Source organism: Protobothrops mucrosquamatus, unplaced genomic scaffold, assembly GCF_001527695.2.
Source record: "Protobothrops mucrosquamatus isolate PMUCROS unplaced genomic scaffold, P.Mucros_1.0 scaffold1352, whole genome shotgun sequence".
NCBI lineage: Eukaryota > Metazoa > Chordata > Lepidosauria > Squamata > Viperidae > Protobothrops > Protobothrops mucrosquamatus.
In genome coordinates this window covers 155989-176824 of record NW_015387546.1, presented here as the reverse complement: position 1 = coordinate 176824, position 20836 = coordinate 155989, and the positions used below count along the sequence as shown (strand labels likewise).

The window sequence follows — 20836 nt, the reverse complement described above, 5'->3', positions numbered from 1 at the left end:
GCATTAGCAAGGAGCCAGGATGAGACATGAATTCTTGCCAATATTAAAAATGCAAAACTGTATTTCCAGTAGAAGTATACAAAATGTTTCATGTTCAAAATATTTCAAATTCGGAACACTTGTCTGACTGTGGAACAAGTTGTTCATTTCATTTCAGAAGTAATATGAGCTCAGGCTATAGTTTTTTTTCAGATTTAAAATATTTCCAGAATAGTTGAAACAACCTGTTCCAAATTTGTAATGGTTTGTCCACCCGTATTGCCTGCATTTTCTCTTGCAGTGCAGCTGAGACAGAAGATAATCTGCTCAGCTGTGAAAGAAATGGCAAAATGTTTGACCTGAGACAGCAAGGATATGCTACCAGTCCAAGATTAGTGTAAGTTGGACACGGGGAGAAGGCCTCACAAGATTCAGTGGGACTCAATTCTGATTCAAAACCTATTCGAGCTATATCTTTGCTTCATAAATATGAAATTGAAAGTAAAGTCATCCTGATTATTTCTCAGTATTGTAGAAATTCAGTAACTCTTCATATAGAATCCATTGCATATATCGCTAGTATCAAAAGATACAGGCGATAGAAACACTAGGTACTGCCCTTCATGAGCTTTAGATCACTGAAAATGTGGTGAAATAACAACTTATAACTGTTTTCCAAAAGACAGATAATTATTTTTGTATCTCAAGATGTGGCAAGTCCATGTCATGGCATTATGTTGTGGATTTATTTATCTATATGTTCCCACCTCCTTTTCTGGATTAATGAAAAATTACTGGTTCTATCAGAGATGGAAAATTGAAATGCAACATAAAATAAATAATAATAATGCAAGTCCGGATCTCCTCACTTTCCGCCGCGCCCTCAAGACATGGCTTTTCCAGCAAGCGGGCCTGACCTAGGGAGGATTTTAGTTAGGGACGATTTTTAATATAATTTTAATTATGACACAGCTACCAATATTTGGCTTTTAATTTGGTCTTAGAGGGGTTTTTTATTTCGTTATTTATTTATTGTATTGTTATTTGTTTTTAATATGCTGTGCACCGCCCTGAGTCCTTCGGGAGAAGGGCGGTATATAAATCAAATTAATAAATAAATAAATAAATAAATANTAGGGACGATTTTTAATATAATTTTAATTATGACACAGCTACCAATATTTGGCTTTTAATTTGGTCTTAGAGGGGTTTTTTATTTCGTTATTTATTTATTGTATTGTTATTTGTTTTTAATATGCTGTGCACCGCCCTGAGTCCTTCGGGAGAAGGGCGGTATATAAATCAAATTAATAAATAAATAAATAAATAAATAAGTTCCTTCTGGAAATTATTTTTTTCCTTTCTAAATGTATATGTTAGAATTATTTTCAAATTACAGGTAGTCCTCCACTTATGACTACACTTCAGCCTGAAATCTTGGCCTTTGAGCAAGGCAGTCATTAAGCAAGACTCCATGTGACCACTTCACTCAATGCCTGCAATCCTGGGTCTCTGTTGCACTTGTTAAGTAACTGTGCAGGCCATTGGGCAGAACACCAGTAGGGCCCTCTCCACATCCCACCAGAGAGAACAATTATGATAGTAATTGTGAGAACAATGGTGCCCACTAGGGAAAACTCTCACCACATTGGAGGAACAGACCTCAAATCTAGTGAAAACACTAGGGAAGGCTATCCTTCCCGAAGGCTCAGAATGGCTAGTGTTTACTAGCATCCCCTTCCCCCCGGAATATGGAAGTACTGGTGTTTGCTAGTGTTTTCTCCTCCAAAGGGGCAGGAACAATGGCATTCATTAAAACACAAGTAAACACTATTGTTCTGAAAAGTTCAGAACACTGGCATTCACTGGCGTTTTCACCAGATTTGACTCCTGTTCCTAAAATACATGGAAAGAATTCCTTTCCGCACAGAGTGGAGGAGAAATCCCTTGGAACAATGGGTAACATATTTTAAATCCAACATCCCACTAGCTCGTAACTTCCCTGCTGGCTTCCCCATTGACTTTCTGGGAAACCAGGAGAGAAGATTGCAAATGACAATCACATAATTGAAGGTCCTTGTCAAAAGATTGTAAAATACAAACACCCGAAATGTGGTCCTGTGACTGAAGTGAGGGATGACGTGATGGTTTGCAATGCCTGAAAGTGCTTTCTGGGCGATAAAACACTTTCTACAAGGTTGTTGTGACTGTGAATGGTCATTAAATGATCGGTTGTACATTGAGGACTATTTGTAGTTCAGTAGAAGATACTGTAATACTTATAACTTATAATTATGAAACTTTTAATTCTGACCTGGTTTATTCTTCTTCATACTTTTTAAAATATATATTTGATGTGCTATTTGGGTGAAAACCAGAACTGAAATGATAACAATGATTATTGATATGCAGAAGTTAGAAACAGAAACATTGTACAAATGAAGCTTTTGCATTTGAAAATTACCAAAACCATGTCCTCTGGAAGACTCACATATTTGCTTCAAAAGTGTCTCTGGTTATCTACAATTTGCATTGGTATGTAGACATAATACTACATTTCACTGGGATCATCAGTGAAATGAAATGACTGTGACCTGCACACTCATGCATACCAGTTGAGAACAGCTTTTCATGAGTTTAGCAAAGGACCTAGCTATTTTAAGAATTTGAAGAAAGGGGCTCTATTTAGATTAACACCCTTTTCAAAGTATCTTATTCAAATAGATGTTGCCCTAGATGTTGCTGTTGTGATTATTACAATTATCATGCTATATATCCCATCTTTCTGTCCATGATGTAGTCAAAATGACTAACAACCTAAACTAAATTTCAAACAATTGAAAAGCAATTCATTAATTAAAAAAATAAAGTTATTACTAATAGAGGGTTGATTAAGTGCCTCAACTCCTTTCCTAATGATAGAATGAAGGGAACAATATTCAAATCCCAAAGAAATGCCTTCCAAAGCTTAGGATCAGTGTAGGGAAAGTGCTATCATAAAAACAATTTCATCTCATCCGTGCTGCATTTCCTTTTGCTATATATCCTACCCGATAGTTTGGGGATTGATTCAGATTAGCTAATCTGAACAAAAAAATATTAACATTAATATACTGACATGGAATAAAACTTCATGTAACAATTAGCAATGCCAGGTACTTGCCCAGAACATCACTTCTGAGTTCCTGTATCTGTTTATTTCTATATTTAGTGCCCAATCTTATTAAATATCAACACTTGGACCAAAATTGCTAGCTAAGTGGTAGACTATTGCATTAAACTTTAAAAGTAAGTAATTCATCAAACTGAATGATACTGACATTGCCAACTGTACACTGAAATGTATAAGCAATATCAAAAACTACAGCAAATTCTCATTAGAACAAAGCAAGAATCATAATCTTGCCAATATTATGTACTTAAAGGTTCCAATGATTTCATTGGGTGATTTATGTATATGGATAATAGGCTCAAAAGTTGCTCAACTTTGCCTAGATCATAAATAAAAGAGGTGAAGTTTTCTTTAATGCATAGAGAAAAATCCTAGGATGAAACTAATTTAAGCTTTAGCTGCTAAGAATTGTCTACCTATTTTTTTTCCTGTACAGAAATGAATTTGAGAACTACAGAAATTTCTTTCATGCTTAGCCTTAAGAAAGGATACTCAAATGGGGATATGATAGTATTCTTCAAATACTTGAAAAAATGGCACAAAGAAGAAGGTCAAGAGCTCTCCTACCTTGGAAAGAACATGAAATAATGGGGAAAAATCCCATTATTATACAACTTATATGAAAGACTTATTAAAAAATAATCAAAAGAGAATTTTTCAGTACTGTCAAAAATATTAAATATATAGGCTTTCATGTTATATAGATTGAACTATATCCCAAAATAATACATGATGTGTTCATAGAGACTTATTCTTAGATACAGTATGACTTCTCATATCTGTGGGATCCTTGGTGCTCTCTGAATTTGGTTATTATTGATGAAGTTGTATGGATAGCCATTTGTTGGAAGATGTTATGTAGATGTTGTGTTTCCTTTTTCTGATATTCAAGGTTGCTACAGTATTTGTGCTCATTTAAATTATGTTCTTACACAGTTTCTCTTATGGAAATTTGGATTGTTGCTTTGTAGTGGAGCACTTGTTTGGTGTGGGTAGTTTTGCAATAAATTTGCCATCATTACATCTGCTGATGAGGATATCCAGGAAGAGTAGTATGTTGTTGTTCTTCTTCCTTAGTACATTTTACTCCTTGTTGATGGTTCTGTGTGTGTTCTCTAGCTGGTCCTTTTTTTTTTTTAATGAAAAAGGTGTTATCAAATCCATACTTTGGGTTGCATACAAGGAAGTGCTATAGATTCCAGGCATTGCATTAAGGTCTCTGCTGTTAATCCTCAGTTCAACCATGAACTATAAATATTTTCTTCTATTGTCCCTTCTCATATCTATTAGGAATTTGAATTTTGAAATTAAGTACAGATTGATCAAAATAATTTTCTAGGTTAATGTGCAGACAGGAATATGAGTAGTTTTGAATTTATACATGTATATAACATATAAATTATTGCAAATGGTCGTTGAAAAAAATTGAAAATATATTTTCTAAGAAAACATGATTAAAATATATATCGAAACAGAACATATGCAAGAAAATATAAAATTGCAAATGCATGTATAAACAAGATAGACAAGACTGATGAATGCACAGTAGTAGATGAAATAGCAAGCACAAAAGATTAATTTGTTCATCACTAAGAATGATTTTAGGTTATTTTTAGGCCAACACTAAGAAAAACATAAGAAAACAAAATCTATTAGCAAATTTGACTTGGCTTTCAGAATGTGGTGGTCTGAATGCCTACTCTTTCCAATGTCAAAAGATTTGAGACAAAATTAACCCATTAATGAAGAACTCACAAATTATGTGATTATATCTATAGTTGGATGTTTAGCTAATGAGGCATTTCAATGGAGTACAAATAAAATCATAACATAGACATTTATTTATAATCATATGCATATTGGATATACACAGATATATAGATATTGTTTACCACATGTGAAAGTACTCCAAAAGTATGTTCATCTTTGAAAAGGGAGATATTTTCTTCACTGATTGCTCCATTTTAGCAGAAGACTGATAAGTGCAGTTTTTCCATGCTTCAAAAATATAGTTCCAGAAAAAAAAATACTTAAAATGTATAATATTAAGAAGCCATGCCCCATATCCTAGAAATATATAAAAATGCACCTGATAGAAAACTGTGTTCCACAATGCTTAGGTCTCTAAACGTGTATAGTAAGACTATGCATCAGTTCATATAAGTAGGTGAAAATAGTAAAATGTTATTTGAATTCAGGCTGAAAAAAAGAATTAATGGTCTGTAAGAAGAAAGCAAAAGTTACATTTACATAAACCATTATGTGAAGCTTCTAAACCCAATTTTCACTTTATTTTATTGTGTGGGACACTTGTCAGTCAGAGATGATTATATAAAATACCTCAAAAAAATCAATTCTGGATTTACCATAAGAAAAACATTAAAATACTACAGTCTCTGTTTTCAGTGGAGCTTATTATTTTTTGAAAGGACTAGGTTTTTTAAGACATCTTAGAAATGAGTTTATAACCCATACAAAGCAATTCAGCACACTAGATTAAAACAGATTCTTTTTTGGTTAAAACAGAAACCAAATGGATATTTTTCTGGATTATGCTGCTGCATTTGCACACTGGAAAATTATGCAATTATTCCTAAACTGTATCCTTTTTAGTGAATTATATTTCCTATTCTCTTCCCAAACCAATTTTATAATTAAGGTGCTTCAACAACTAACATAAGTTTACTCACTCATTTGGAACTAAACACGATTGGATACACTGGCATTCTTTTATGAATATATAAAATACCTTGTGACTATTTATATAACTGTTGATTGCACTTTAAAAACTTATTAGATACAATATAAGCTGTCTTACATTAATAATGGTCATTGGAAGTAGAATTTCCATTGCTAAACAATGTGGCCTTAAAGTGTGATATCACATGTCAGCATCACTTAGTGATGGAAATCCTGGTACTCCACAGTGGGTTGTTAAGGAAGTCCTTGATGGCTCATGAGCAGTTTGGCAGGCAAGTAAATGAGTGCTGCTGGGTGAGGGGGTACACAGGTGGCCGGTGAGATGCAGCACAGGCATGGCGAGGATTGCTGCAGGGTGTGGAAAAATGTGAAAAACTTATTGGAACCACTTGCGAGTTGTCCTTCTGGCTTCCCCATTGACATTGCATTTGGGAAACAGCAGGAAAGGTTGCAAATAAAGAACACATGACTGTGAGGCAGTATAACTGACATAAGCATAAGCTGGTTACCAAGTGTCCAGATCATAATCATATGATTGTGGGAGGGCTGTGTGCTGGGATGGCCAGAACTTTGAGAACTGATCTTATGTGCTCCTTGTTCAGCACCACCATACCTTTGAACAGTTGTTAAATGAGTGGTCTTTAAATGAGAACTATTTAAATTCTTAGAATAAAAGGTACTCACCATTTAATTTGGGGCTTGGTGTTCCCAAAGCAGGTTTAGGATCTTTCACCAATATTTTGGAACCAGCTGTTGATAAAAGTAAGAACACACAGATTGCTTACATTCAGGGCACTCATTCACAATAACATTAAACCATTATAACATATAACCCTTTAACATTTAATAAACACAGTATTGGGTAAGGTACTCAAAAGACAAAAATCAGTGCAATTAAAGCCACAAAGATGTTTGAAATTTCTCTGTACTGCATATGCAAAGAATTCAAATTAACAGAATGTACTATAATAATGATCCTACAAAAATTGTAACTTTTATAAAGTTATAACAATTATAAATTATAATTGTTATGAATCATTATTACATTCATAGAATATGAAATCAAAATTTAATTTTTAAAGCGCTGCATCTACATTGCTCTTTCTAGTATCACAATTCTTTTGCAGCTATTGCACATTTTACTAGCAAATTCTATCTTCTCCTGTTCCCTTTGCGACCTGTTCATATATTTTAGGCTATTCAGATTCCATTTGGTAGAGAAACATGATGCATTAACTGTTTTTAATCATGTATATTTTTATTTGTAAATCACCAGTTATTCAGGTGAGATGGGCAGTTTATAAATTTGCTAAATAAATAAAAATAAATTATACAGATTAGTCTAACAAGGTAGATCAGCCAGGAAACACAGGTAGAGCAGCTAATTTAACCATACAGTAAAGTTATATTAACAGAATCTTGCAAGTCTGAAAGTACAAACTTCCCCTTTCCACTTTACACAGCTAAAAAAAAAAACTGTGGAGGGTTCCTACTGAATCACTTGACCTATCCACACTCCTGCTGGGGGCTAAGTTGCCTTTTCTCTATACATTCCTTTGTCTGTAACTCTTCACCTTGTCTCCCAAGGTGATCCCCACATACCATTATAACAATTTTAAAATGTTCTTCAGATGGTTTGCATTTGCTAAAGTGTGTGAAACTAAACTGATTCACATTAGGTCTACCTGAAGTGGAAAGAATCAATCCCATGAACTCTGTGTGGAAGTCCAGGCTGCTTCTATGATTCCAGTTAGGTAGGAACAGATTTGCAGGTTTGTTAAAATTGTAAACTGCATATATCTAGAAATGCTACTTCACACAAATAAAGCTTCTGCATAATACCAATGTGATTGGTTTTCCAACAGTAGGAAGACTTTCTTGAATTTTGGTTTGTGATGACTAGGGGTAGATGGGGAAGAAAATCTGATTAAAGTTTTTATTCATTTATTTATTTTGCTGGTAATAGGTCAGCATATTAAGACCAAAGAATCACACAGATTTGATCCTTCAAGATTAGTTGGTGAACTTTCTATCGCATCTCAATCTGAAAGAAATATTTAGATTAGATATATTTCCATGCATTGGGGGAGTAGGAGGAACAGAAGGAGGATGAGGAGAAGGGGGAAGAGGAAGGGGAAGGAGAACTACTGCTAGGAAGTAAGGCTGTAGGTAGGCCCACTCAAATATTTATTTAAAGTTGTTCCCAATGCTTCAACAAACCAATAATAAATATTAATATTAATGCATAATAAATTAGTGGATGCTTCTGAGAATCAGATCAGATTATTGTAAGCATGTGTATGAAAATTCATCTATACTCATATAGATTTTAGAAAAGAAATGGATATATGATAACAAAAAAACTTCACAGTTTGAAAGCTGACCAACACAGCTATCCCTGCTATGTTTTCGATTGTGGTGAGAAAGATATATTTTTTTATTCTTTATATCACCAGCGAAGTCACTTTTCTGTGAAATCTATTCATCACCAACAAAAGAAGACAGAGGAATATACTGCTTTCCCCTTGACTCCCATGACCTTTCCATTCGGAAATAACAGCCTTTTATGCCTTTTCTGTTGTGTTGGAAATCTGGAGCAGATTCATATCTGTACTAATCTATGAAGAAAAAAGCACCCATGGAGTTTGTCTTCACAACTTCCTCCAAAGTGTCTTTGTGCATAACTGAATTGAAATTCTGCAAACCAGAATTAAACATACCAAACAAAGCTGGTAGCTGGAAAGGATAATAATAACAATATTAAAAAGATGACAAGAAAAGAAAATGATAAAACTCTCATGAGTGGGGTCTTTCTTATTTCTGTGCCAAGCCCAAAGGAAAACATGATTAAGTTATTTCTTCTGTATGTCATTGTCAAATCAAGGAGCATGGGCAGTGGTGGAGGTTTCAGAAATCTGGACCACACAAGATGACAACAAATAGAAAATGGACTTTGTAACTATTTTCTGTCATCTGGTGGTTGCATGGATTTGCGCAGCCTAGAACTGGTGGTCCTCTCTGACCTAAGTAAAGTGTACTAACCCTAATCCTTAAATACTGAAGAATGTGGGAAAGTTCGTTGCTATAGCAGCTTGCTAAGTTTCCTCAAAATAAGATATAACGTACACTGCGCCAGTTCAACCATCTCTTGAAAATCCTTCAGAATGGGAAGAAGAGAACAATTTTTTTTTTTTACTTTCAAACATAATTGCACATTAACAAGCCAAATTCAAAAAGCACAAGCTGAGTTCAAAAGGAAAACAGAAATATCATTTCAATTAAATGAATGAATCTATTTTTCACTTTGTCCCTCTCAAATGCAAAAAAAGAGTTCTGTGTAATTTAAGTTGGGTTGATTATTTATTTATTAAATTTTTATGCCACCCAGAGTCACCTTGACCACAGATTTTTGTTCTGAACACATCAACTGTAGCGATAATAATAGATTTTAGGAGAAGCCCTCATATTCTATCACTTCTTACAATGCTAGACAACACGGTATCAACAATAGAGACCTTCAAGTTTCTAGGTTATATAATATCTCAGGACTTAAAATGGACACCTAACATCAAAAATGTCATCAAAAAAACAAAATAAAGGATGTTCTTCCTGCGCCAGCTCAGAAAGCTCAGACTGCCCAAGGAGCTATTGGTACAGTTCTCCAAAGGAGTTATTGAGTCTGTCATTTGTACCTCTATAACTGTCTGGTTTGGCACAGCAATCAAATAAGATAAACACAGACTTCAACTCATAGTTAAGACTGCAGAAAAAGTAATTGCAACCAGCCTGCCTTCCATTGAAGACCTGTATACTACATGAGCCAGAAAGAGGGCTATGAAAATATCTACAGAACCCTCATATCCTGGACATAAACTGTTTCAAGTTCTTCCCTCAAGATGGTCCTATAGGGTATTGCACGCCAAAACAACCAGATACAAAGACAGGTTTTTTTCCCCCATGCTATTACTCTGCTAAACAACTAATTCCCACAACACTGTCTAGGATGGCAATCCAGCTAGTATGGCTGTATTACCTATTATCCTTCTCATCTATTAATCTTTCCTATACCTATTTCCTTAGCTTCTATGATTATAACTTTGTTATTTATATCTCATGCTTTATGTTGATTTTTTAAATTTAGTATCCTATTATGATTTACATTGTTTGCTTATTTAGTATCCTCTGACTATCACTAAGTTTATATCTTATGTTTTATGATATTTTATTATTATGATCATGAGTTGTTGCTTGTATGTACACTAAGAGCTTATGCACCAGAGACAAATTCCTTGTGTGTTCAATCACACTTGGCCAATAAAGAATTCTATTCCAATTCCTATTCCTGCTCTATTCCATTCCATTCCATTCCATTCAAGTTTTAGTTGTCCATTGTCCTGAGTACTGCACATTTATTACAAGAGTAGATAGGTATTTTATGTAAAAAAGTAAAATAAATAACTTTATTTATATCAGGTAGGTATATAAACTCTGCCTTCATTTTGGTAAAGGGTAAAATGAATTTTCCACATCCTTAATATTGGAAGAAAATGTGAATACAAAGAAACAAAGGAATTGGCAACTTTGAAATATTAATTCTTCCAAAGAAGAGGAAAGATATGCAATACATTACCTTCACAGAAAGGAACCTTCCCGGTCCATGTACCATCAGATCTACAGACTCTGTGTTCTGATCCTCCTGCTAGAAAGAATCCCGGTTGGCATGTATATATCAAGGTATAACCAAGGGATGGAAGATCCATTCCTGCAACGTTGGTGTGAGCGGGAGATTCGGGCTGCTTACAGCTGTGAGCTAAAACAAAAATGCACAATTTATGTATACATGACATGCAATGGCATATCCTTCAACTACAAGTAATGATCATTGTTCAAATTGTTCTGAAATGTGTGAGAAGGTCTTTAATAACTCCACACTTTTCTTAACGCCTCAATTTATGTCACACCATGCCTGGGAGCAGTTAAGTAGTGTGGTTGCTTTGGTAGTAGAGACAGTGGATTACATCCCATATGTTCCCCATATATTTGAATACTAGAGACGATGTGGAAGATGAAGAGCATATCCTTATGCTTTTATCACTGCATTTTATCTGGGAAATCTTTGCACCAGTTTTATCACGAATTACATAGCCTGGGCCATAATTGTAAATATTTATGCTTGATAGTTCTGTATGTGTTCAAATAGAATAAATGGATAACACATCATACATATTTGCCAGATAGCAACAAGAATAATTGAAATGATAAGCAAAACAACATTTTTAGTGGATCAAGCTGAGATGGACAGATAGCTATTTTGAAACAGGATAATATGGGTTTTTTAAGTACTCATATTCCTTAAAAATGCACTGTCCCGCTTGTCTCCATTTTTCATTGCCTTTTAAATCGGTCTTAGTAATGCTTTTGAAATGAGAGATGTTCAGTAGTGCTTTGAAATGAGAGATATTCAGTTTCCTTGGGGTGTATGTATGCACTTAGAATCACAACTGAATCCAAAATTTCCTTTGCTAAGGAAGACAGTTGTTAAGTGAGTTTTGTCCATTTTGCAAACTTTATTGCCACAGTTGTTAAGTGAATCACTGAAGTTTGTTAAGTTAGTAATATGGTTGTTAAGTGAATCTGGCTTCCCCACTGACTTTGTTTCTTAGAAGGAAGCAAAAGGTGATCATATGACTCTGGGACATAGCAACCATCATAAATACATGCCAGTTGCCAAGTGTCTGAATTTTGTTCATGTGACCATGGGGATACTGCAATGGTCATAAGTGTGAAAATGGTCATAAATCACTTTTTCAATGCGGTTGTAATTTTGAATGGTCACTAAATGAATGGTTGTAAGTTGAGAATTACCCGTATTACATTATCTTTTTATTTTTATTATTAAAGCCTGAGAGACCTCTACCAATATCCTTATTCTCAGAGGTATTCAGAAAGGGAAGAATAGTGTCAGTATCCAACCCATCGAGTTTCACTTTAACACTAGTATTTCTGAATGATTTAGAACAGTGGTTCTCAACCTTTTTAATGCCGCGACCCCAACCGGTCGTAAGTCGAGGACTAAACCGGTCGTAAGTCGAGAATTACCCAACCGGTCGTAAGTCGAGGACTTTCCCTGCCCGGGAGCGCCGCACATGCGTGGTTCCACCCCCTGCACCGGCCGAGGCATATCTGGCAAGCGGCAGAGACGGAGCAGGCCCACCACCAGCTGGCCCAGCCCAAGGGAGGTAAGGCACCCGCCGGAAAAGGGGCAAAAAATGGCGGACAAAAAAAATGGCGGACAAAAAAATGGCAGACAGCCTTGCTTGGCGACCCCCATGAAATGGTTGATTGACCCCAAATGGGGTCCCGACCCACAGGTTGAGAACCACTGATTTAGAATCTCTACACTAGAGTTATGATAAAAGAAAAGATGGAGCCTCACCAATATAAATCTCCATCATTTCTCTTTCAAGATCAGGAAAGGTTTAAGTTGTGGGGGGAAAAAAGAAAAGGTAGCCTTCTCTACAATGAAACTGCACAATATTTCCCGCTCTTTGAAAGATTAAGAATAGATCAATTTGATCTGTAAAGAAAGCTGGATGAATATTTTCAAATACAGTTAGGTCCTCCTTAATTACCATAAAATACTTGGGCAAATTTCAACATTGGTGCCTTTGAACTATTTCGACAGCGTAAATTGTGTTCTGTATTAAAATTCATTAATTGTAATTGAATCCACATTTTACCTTAAGACAGTGAAATATTCCCAATACATGGGGAAAGGGGACTCCAGAAACACCCAGAGAAGACTATATGGGGTGATATGAAAATCCAGGTTGAAAGTCTAAGGACTGTTAAGACTGCTAGATAAATAAGAGTCTTGGCATAATTTTTTAAAATATATGCATTATGTGGCAGTATGTGGTTGATTTTATCTGGGCTAGGAAGTTCAGCAGAGTTCCATATGGGTCTACTTTGATAAGATAATATCAAGGAATCCCAGGCTGCAGGGTGATTCTCTACTGTATAGATTAGTGAATATATTAATGTGGGGTTTTTAGTGTTCTCTGAGCTTGGTGGTTTTCTTGAAGACATTTCATTCATGTAAGCACCAAGCTCAGAGACCACCAAGAACCCCACAGTTAAACTCTGAGCTACAAGTATTCTCTTCTGTCAGACTATATTAATGCTGGTTTCTACTTTATTCCACCTTAGTTCATCCTTTCTCAATATTAGTTTACAACTTTAAAAAACAACGAAGAAAGAAAATCAGCACAACATCAGCATTTAAATTGGTGTTTTCTTAATACAGTTAGCACTTTTTCATTCTTTTTCATAAAAATACATACTTTCTGTAAACTATCTCCTTATATATAAACCTGTAAATATTTAGGTTGTTTGGAGAATGGCAGCACAAATAAAACACTAGTCTTATTTCTTGTTTAGATACTGATATGAGGCATGTGAGTCTCTAGGCAAAAATTCACATCACAATACTATTCTTTTTCCATTCTGTATCTGACATTTCTCTCTGTTCATGACTTACCAATGCATTCAGGTTGAATCCCACTCCATGTAAGATCAGAAAGGCAGGTTCGAGTTGTAGATCCTTGAAGCAAATAGCCTTTTCTACAGTGAAATTGCACAATATTGCCTATCTATTGAAAGATTAAGAATAGATCAATTTGATTAGTGATCAACTCAACATAGAGAGATCACAGACACATCCTCTCTGACAGATACACACTAACCTAACAAATGTAAGATATTTTTAAACACTAGTTGCTATACTAAATAATCTATGAACAGCCTGGATACAAGACTAGGTAAATCAACTTTTTCTTAATCACTTACAGATATCTATTGTCATTAGGATTGCATCAAGTAGTGCTCCCTATTTTCATAGACATTTTGCTATTTCAGGAAAAGTTTATGACAAGGATCAAAAAGATTGAATCCATCATAAGAAATGCATAAAATGGCCAAGGAATAATCTTTCCCATCTTAATTATTTTCCCCCCCTTATATTTAAAATATACCCTGCTCATTCACATTTTATAAGCATTGACTGGTTCCTGATGGGTACATGCAAACACACAACACTTATGACCTGGATCATGGCAATGACTGTGAAAAGGGATCAGTAGCTCCTTTCATACAATAAGTCACTTTATATTGGTGATGTGTCACTCATGTCACTGATGTCATTGCCAAGAAAACAAAATGTCTCTCACAGATAAAAATTATCTCTTCAGGCAGCTGAAAACCATAAATACCTCCTCCGTTATACAATTAAATTTTGTCCTTGTGTTTTTTAATGGCTATTAACCTGACTTTATGTAATTTAAAATTTTGTTTATTAATTACAGTTTGCTATTTTATTGCACACGGCAAATCCATATTATGTTATAACCTATGAGTTACAACAATAAAATGCGACTAAATTAAACTGACCTCTTGAGGCATTTGGACTTAAAGACCAACTAGGGTTACACATGAATGAATTCCATGCAATAAGTTTCCAGCAATAGTAATTTCTTTATTATTTGATTCTTCTCTTATTTTTATTCACAATGCACTTGTTATAGCTACACAAACTCATTTCCCTATAATATCAATATTATTTTTGTGAACATTAAATTCACTAGAAAAAGTTAGCTTTCTCCACTCTCCTCATCTCTTTACTGAGGTTCATATAAAACATGATAAAACTGACCCAGAGTTTACTACAAATATAATGGATCTATATTTATTTCTAATTTCAGACTGTGCCTGGGAACCTTTCAGAATTAATACACACATAAATGCTGAATTGACATTCGTGCAAACATGCCACAAAATAAACTACAAAGAAGTAGAATTTAATCCTTTGCACGTATGACAGTTTCTCTAAATAGATTCCTATTATTTCAGTTACATTCTGTGCTGCCCAATAATGGTTGCTGGTNCATTTCTACACATATATCTCAAGTCTTAAGAGTTCATTTCAGGAAAATAATGTCCTTCTAAAGCTTGCAGAGGAAGCTGGCAAAAAACTTTTACTTTGCCTTTATAAAATGAATGCAGCTTTTTTGGAAAGATTTATGATATCACAAAGCAGTAGACATGTTGGAGAAGTCATTAAAGGTAATGGTTGCAATTTGGTACTGTCTTATTTATTTTCCACAGATCAGATTGAAAAAGAGAGCTAGTAACCAAGCAAGTATATAGATAAAAACTATAATTTTACTAGTATTAACTATAAATACTGGAGAAGCCGTATTTTTTGTTCAGGGCAGTGCTTCTCATTTTCTTACTGCCCTCCTCCAAGTTGCAAATGTGACCTTTTCTTCAGAAATAATGTCAGTGCTGCCTTTAGGGTAAAACGTCTACTGTGGTGGAATGGAGCAAGCCCATGGACATGCTGTTAAAATGTTGATTGGAAAGCAAATCTCATTAAAAATGATCAAAGACTAAATGTAAGAGGATAGCACTTTTTAAGCCAATAAACTTAGGACTTTGTTTATGAATTTTATTCTGGGTGAGGAAATGGCTCCGCAACCACTTTAAAGAATTCATTTTGAACTGTCTCATGAAAATTGTGCTTCAGGAGGCCAAGGAACATAGTGAGCTGGGCCAGTTTTAAGCTAAGCTATACTTCTAGAAGCTCTGCCTATCACTAGTTCTTTCCTCCATTATCTGTCTTTACATAGAGATTGGATCTTTCCTTCCTTCCTTCCTTCCTTCCTTCCTTCCTTCCTTCCTTCCTTCCTTCCTTCCTTCCTTCCTCTCTCTCTCTCTTCCTCTCTCCTCCAAATGGCCTATCAAAGCAAGGCCCAATAGTTAAAAACTTCCTGCCCCCTCCAATTATGCAGCAGTGTAGGTTAAATATGAGATTTTCTGCTTTTGTTTCAACGAGATCAACATGTTCTGACAAAATAAAAAACCCACACAACTTTATCAACCAACTACAGCAGAACCAACCCAATGTAAAGCATAACACAGCCATATACTAACAACATTTTAGAAACACCCAACAGACTATTACAACTACCTGGCATCACTGTAGGATACAAATCAACTAAAATCCTCCAAGTCATCCTAATTAAACCAAAAGCACCAAAAAACAGGAGTCATCTATAATATACAATGTAAGGACTGTAATAGCTACTATTAGGACAGACAAGCAAAAGACTAGAAGAGTGCATCCAACTAGTAATCAGATGACCTGAAAACTCCTTAACCTCACATCACATTGACAGACTCAACCATAGCTTCCACTGGGAAATTCTGAGCATCCTAGACCATGGGTCAGCAACCATGGCTCCGGAGCCGCATGCGGCTCTTTGAGCCTTCTCCTGCGGCTCCCAGCCTCCTCCGCCATTTGCAGAGAGAGAGACAGAGAGAGGCACTTGCACTTCCCTTCTCTCTCTCTCTCTCTCTCTCTCTCTCTCTCTCTCTCTCTCTCTCACACACACACACACACACACACACACACACACACACACACACACACACAGAGAGAGAGACACACTCTGTGGGGGAAGAGGACTGGCAGACCAAGGACAGGAGAGAGCTTGTCAGCTTGTCGGAGAACAACGTGAAGCCAGCTTGCCAGGTGAGCAAAAGATCGGAGAGAGGGAGAGAGAGGGAGGGAGAGAGAGGGAGAGAACTCATGCACATCAGTCTCTATTTCTTTTTAATTAAACTCTTCAATCAAGCTTCCCTTCTTTGCGTGCGCACGCATGCGCACATTTTACGGCTCCCAGTGTTTTCTTTTCTCTGGGAAACGGGTCCAAGTGGCTCTTTGAGTGTTTAAGGTTGCCGACCCCTGTCCTAGACCAAGCTAAATCCAAAATTCTTGGAATTCTTGGAAGCTTGATATTCAGCCAAATTAGCTATCACATTTGCACATCATTCAAGAGAGACAATAAAAAGCTAAGAAAGAAAGAAAAAGACCAGAACACATTCTCTCCAGCATCCAATAGTCAGATAATCAGGGATTAATACCAGACAAACAAGCAGAAAACAATATCCTAATCAAGTAACTACCAAGTAGAAAATGACACTCACTAGTACTGATGATATTACCTAACCACACTGATGTTACCTAATGCAGAAATATCTGCAAGCAAACAACCAAGCTTGGAGAACAACAAAGACTTCAAATTTCAACTCTGGCCTATATATATTTTCTCCTATTTAAATTAAAAAAGCCATTCTATTGATTCAACCCTGATTTATTATTATTATTTTTTAAAAAAATAACCCTTTATTGCCAGGGAAGAATACTTGAAAAAGATGGAACAATATTATTGAAGTCACCAGGAACTCTTAATTTTTAAATGTTCTGTAAATTCTTTATTTCTCCCCTTGGTATTTTTTTCCAGTGTTCCTACAAGATATCTATTTCTATTTCAGTTTCTTTGGGTTGAGCATTACTGTCTTCTTCATCTTGCAAATGCTGCTAGAAGATTTTTTTTCATAGACAAAGAAACTGTGCAAAACTATGCATGCTTACTTGGAACTACTGTATGTCACATTATGGTTAATGGGGCTTAGATCCTAGTGTGTTTCCCAGTCTTTAGATCCTAGTGTGTATCCCAGTCTTTAATTCTAAACCTATATTTCAAATCTGTGTGGAATAAATGCCAAAATCCCCCCCCCCAGATCTTGACTGTATTTTTAAAGCCTCCCAACACATTACTGCTATTGCATTCAAGCATTGTTCTCAATGCAAAATAGTCCTTGGAAAATTATACATTATAAAATCATATAAAACTTACAATTCTATTTATTCCTATTTTACTAATTCCTGTATTGAATTAGCTTCAGAGCAAAGTGAACTTTATTATACAGTATTTTATTATTTTGATAAAGTAATAATTGCAATCTCATTCATGTATGAGTAGAAAAATATATTAACTTTATTTAGATTGTAATCTTTTACAGGTTTCTCCAGGAGAAAAATTGTTGAAATGAATGGAGCTTATTCATGAGATTGAACTCAATTACCAAAAGAAATAGTGGCAAACAATGCTATAGAATCATATTATATCTAACCAGGACTGGAAAATGTACAGAATGTAATAAAATATTCTCACCTTGACACTAATACTATCCTGAAGTATTTGAACCTATTGTTACTATTCCCTTGATAATAGGAACTATTGCTGTTGGTTTAATATGTTGTTATTTGGATATTTTGAGTTCTTTCTAAAATGTTTAGATATACAAAATTTAAATTAGAAATAAAACATTTCAATTAACCTGAAAAATCCAGGTGATAGTGATTTTCATTGAATAAATTTTCCTCCTTTGTACTCCAGCTTTTTTCTCAATACAAAATGTTTTTATTTTGCATATATTTTTATTTATGTAGTTTAACATTTTATATAATCTCTCTCTCTGTATATATATATACACACACACACACACACATTCATAAACAAGTGAACAAGTGTGTGTTCAATTTTACTAAGTTACTTGGAATTTGCTGCCCTGTGAGTATGCTTAGAATTCCACCTTTATTTTATTAAAATAAATAGGAAATATGCAGCTTTAGTCTAAGTGGTTTTTAGTGATGACACTAATGATAATGACTATTTGGATACAATAAAATTCAATAGTTACTGAAGCTTGAGTTATACTCAAGAGAGATAAGAAAGTTATCTCTCTTCCCTATTCAACAAAAATTAGAATGCCTACCTGGTAACCAAAGGTGTTGTTTTGTGATCCATGACGCGGAACACCGGGGTTTTCACAGGCTGTCCGAGTAGGTTCTTTGTCCAAAAATAAAAAAAGTATGTGAAATAAAATAGTTTTTTTAAAAAAAAAACTTACATTCATTTATACCCAAATGCTTCCAAACAGTTTTTGGAAGTGCCAACATTTCAATGAGTTTGAATATTGAAACTCGTATTTCATAAAATACTAATGCAAGGTTTAGACTGCTGCTTAAATGTGAACACAAATGCTTTACCCTTTGATTCCTTATCTTTCATTCCTTATGCTTATTTATTGGATGTGAAAATTGTCCCAATAAAGCTATGCAATGCTAAAAAGACAACAGGCCAAATTCTGCATCTCCAGTGGTAAATTTCCTTCCCTGCTTGAATGTCCACAAAGAACAATTTATATAAAAATCTTTTCATAGTAATACAGAGGCCCTATAATCAATCTAATGGATATCCCTGCAGTCCTGCTTAGAATGAATTCACTAACTGGGGCTTAGGTTAGTCACAGGTTATTAGTCATAATCTGATTTCAGTGGACCTGTTTAAAGCATTACCAAATTTGTATTCCATTCTAAATGCCACAGTGCATAAGAACCTGCTCCTTGGTAAGATTGCAATTTTGCACTGAAGATGCAATTATATATCCTGTTATATGTTATGGAAGAGCAGGATGCTTAGAAAAATTGCATGCACCTGTGCTCCTATCTGGGCCCTGTCCCCAGTGTCAGCAAGGCAGAGTTGCCAATACTGCTTCAACCTTGAAACAGGTGTGAGAGGAGACGTGTGTTTTGGAAGCTCTGCAACCACCAGCAAACAGAGTAAAGCAGCCAGGTTTTTTTTTTAAAAAAAAGGAGAGATGTTTTTCCTTCAAAGGGAGTAAATGGTCCAAATGAGAACAGCCACAGCAAAAACAGAAGTGTGTTAAGGAAAAGTAAAAATATAAAAACACAATGTAGAAAGTTGAAAGTATTCTACATGCTGGCCAATACCAGAGTAGAAAAAAGACACAAGAAATTTCAGAGATAAAAATTAAGGCAGAATAGTATTTTAAGAAGTAAATATATAGTGGAATTACTACACAGTGCAGTTTTGTAATAGAAACCACTCACATACAGTCTTCTAAGTTTCATAATTCATCTTTGTAGCTTGAATTTTTTTAAATTAAAAAATATCCCAAACTCTAGAGCCCAGAACACATGTGTAGTACAAACTTTCTGTTAGTTGGGGTATTGAATACTTTTAGCCTGTTGAATTATAGCTCTCCAATTGTTGAAAAACCACACTAAGAATCCTTTTAGCAATGTAGAATGGCTCCAAAAGTATGTACATATGAGGGCGGGAATTGAATTTTCCCTGTATACATAGTTCTAGACTTATAACTATAATTCAGACTGGTCATAAGTCATGGCAGTCATTAAATGGCATACCATGTGACCAATTTTACAACTTTGTTTTCCTCAGTCATTAAGCAACTCCCCTCTTTGCTTAATGACAGATCATCAAGCAAATGCCGAGTTGTTAAGTGAATCCTTTATACCCAATGGGTTTTTTTTTGTCAGAAACAGGAAGTAAACATTGGAAACCAGGAAAAATACCACAAAATGATGGTCACAAAAACAGGGGATACTGCAAAGGGTTATAAATACAAGCTGGTTGCCAAGCAGTACAAGACTGCAGTGGGTTAAAAGTAACTCTGGGAAGACCACTGTAACTTTTAAAAGTCACTAAGAAAATGTGTGTTAAAGGACTACTAGTTGTACAAAGGTGCCTGATGAAAACAATTGGCTAGTTGCAATCCTACATCCACTTAAACAATAAACCCGAGAATACAGTAGCATATGACTATTTAAGACTGCACTGTAAGGAAAGAGTGTAAAACATTGTTTTTAATTGGGGTCATTTTAAAACATGTGGGCTTCAACTTCCAGAATTCTAAAACCAGCATCATGGTTTGATGACTCCCCCAGATGCATCTCCAAATACTTCTCCAGATGTCAGTTTGGAGGAGGACGAACCAGTCCCAGACACATCAGGATTGGAGTTGGTCAATGGTTCCAAGCAGCCGGCTGAGAGTGATTTGGCTGAAGCACAGCTGCAGCAGGACAACCCTGAAACTTCAAGTGGGGAAGCATGCAGCTGCATCTGATTAGTGATGATGATGACAAGTTGCTTTCTGCACCTGATCAAGAACATGTAGGGCAGAGAAAAGGCAGGCACAGTGAAGGTCATCCCAATTATTTGTGAGGAGGCAGCCTTGTCCCTTTTGATGGGCTCC

General features: G+C 35.4%; 1 protein-coding gene across 1 annotated transcript in view; it reads right to left on the bottom strand.

The window, feature by feature from the left end:
* The window catches only part of LOC107292474 (CUB and sushi domain-containing protein 3), a gene marked incomplete at its 5' end in the record, with an annotated part of 196708 nt that overhangs the window by 20935 nt on the left and 154937 nt on the right, over positions 1 to 20836 (bottom strand). The window contains 4 exons of the mRNA XM_015821564.1: positions 6536 to 6601; positions 10482 to 10661; positions 13392 to 13503; positions 18533 to 18606. Coding sequence (XP_015677050.1) covers positions 6536 to 6601; positions 10482 to 10661; positions 13392 to 13503; positions 18533 to 18606 — 432 coding nt within the window. The remainder of the gene's footprint in view (positions 1 to 6535; positions 6602 to 10481; positions 10662 to 13391; positions 13504 to 18532; positions 18607 to 20836) is intronic.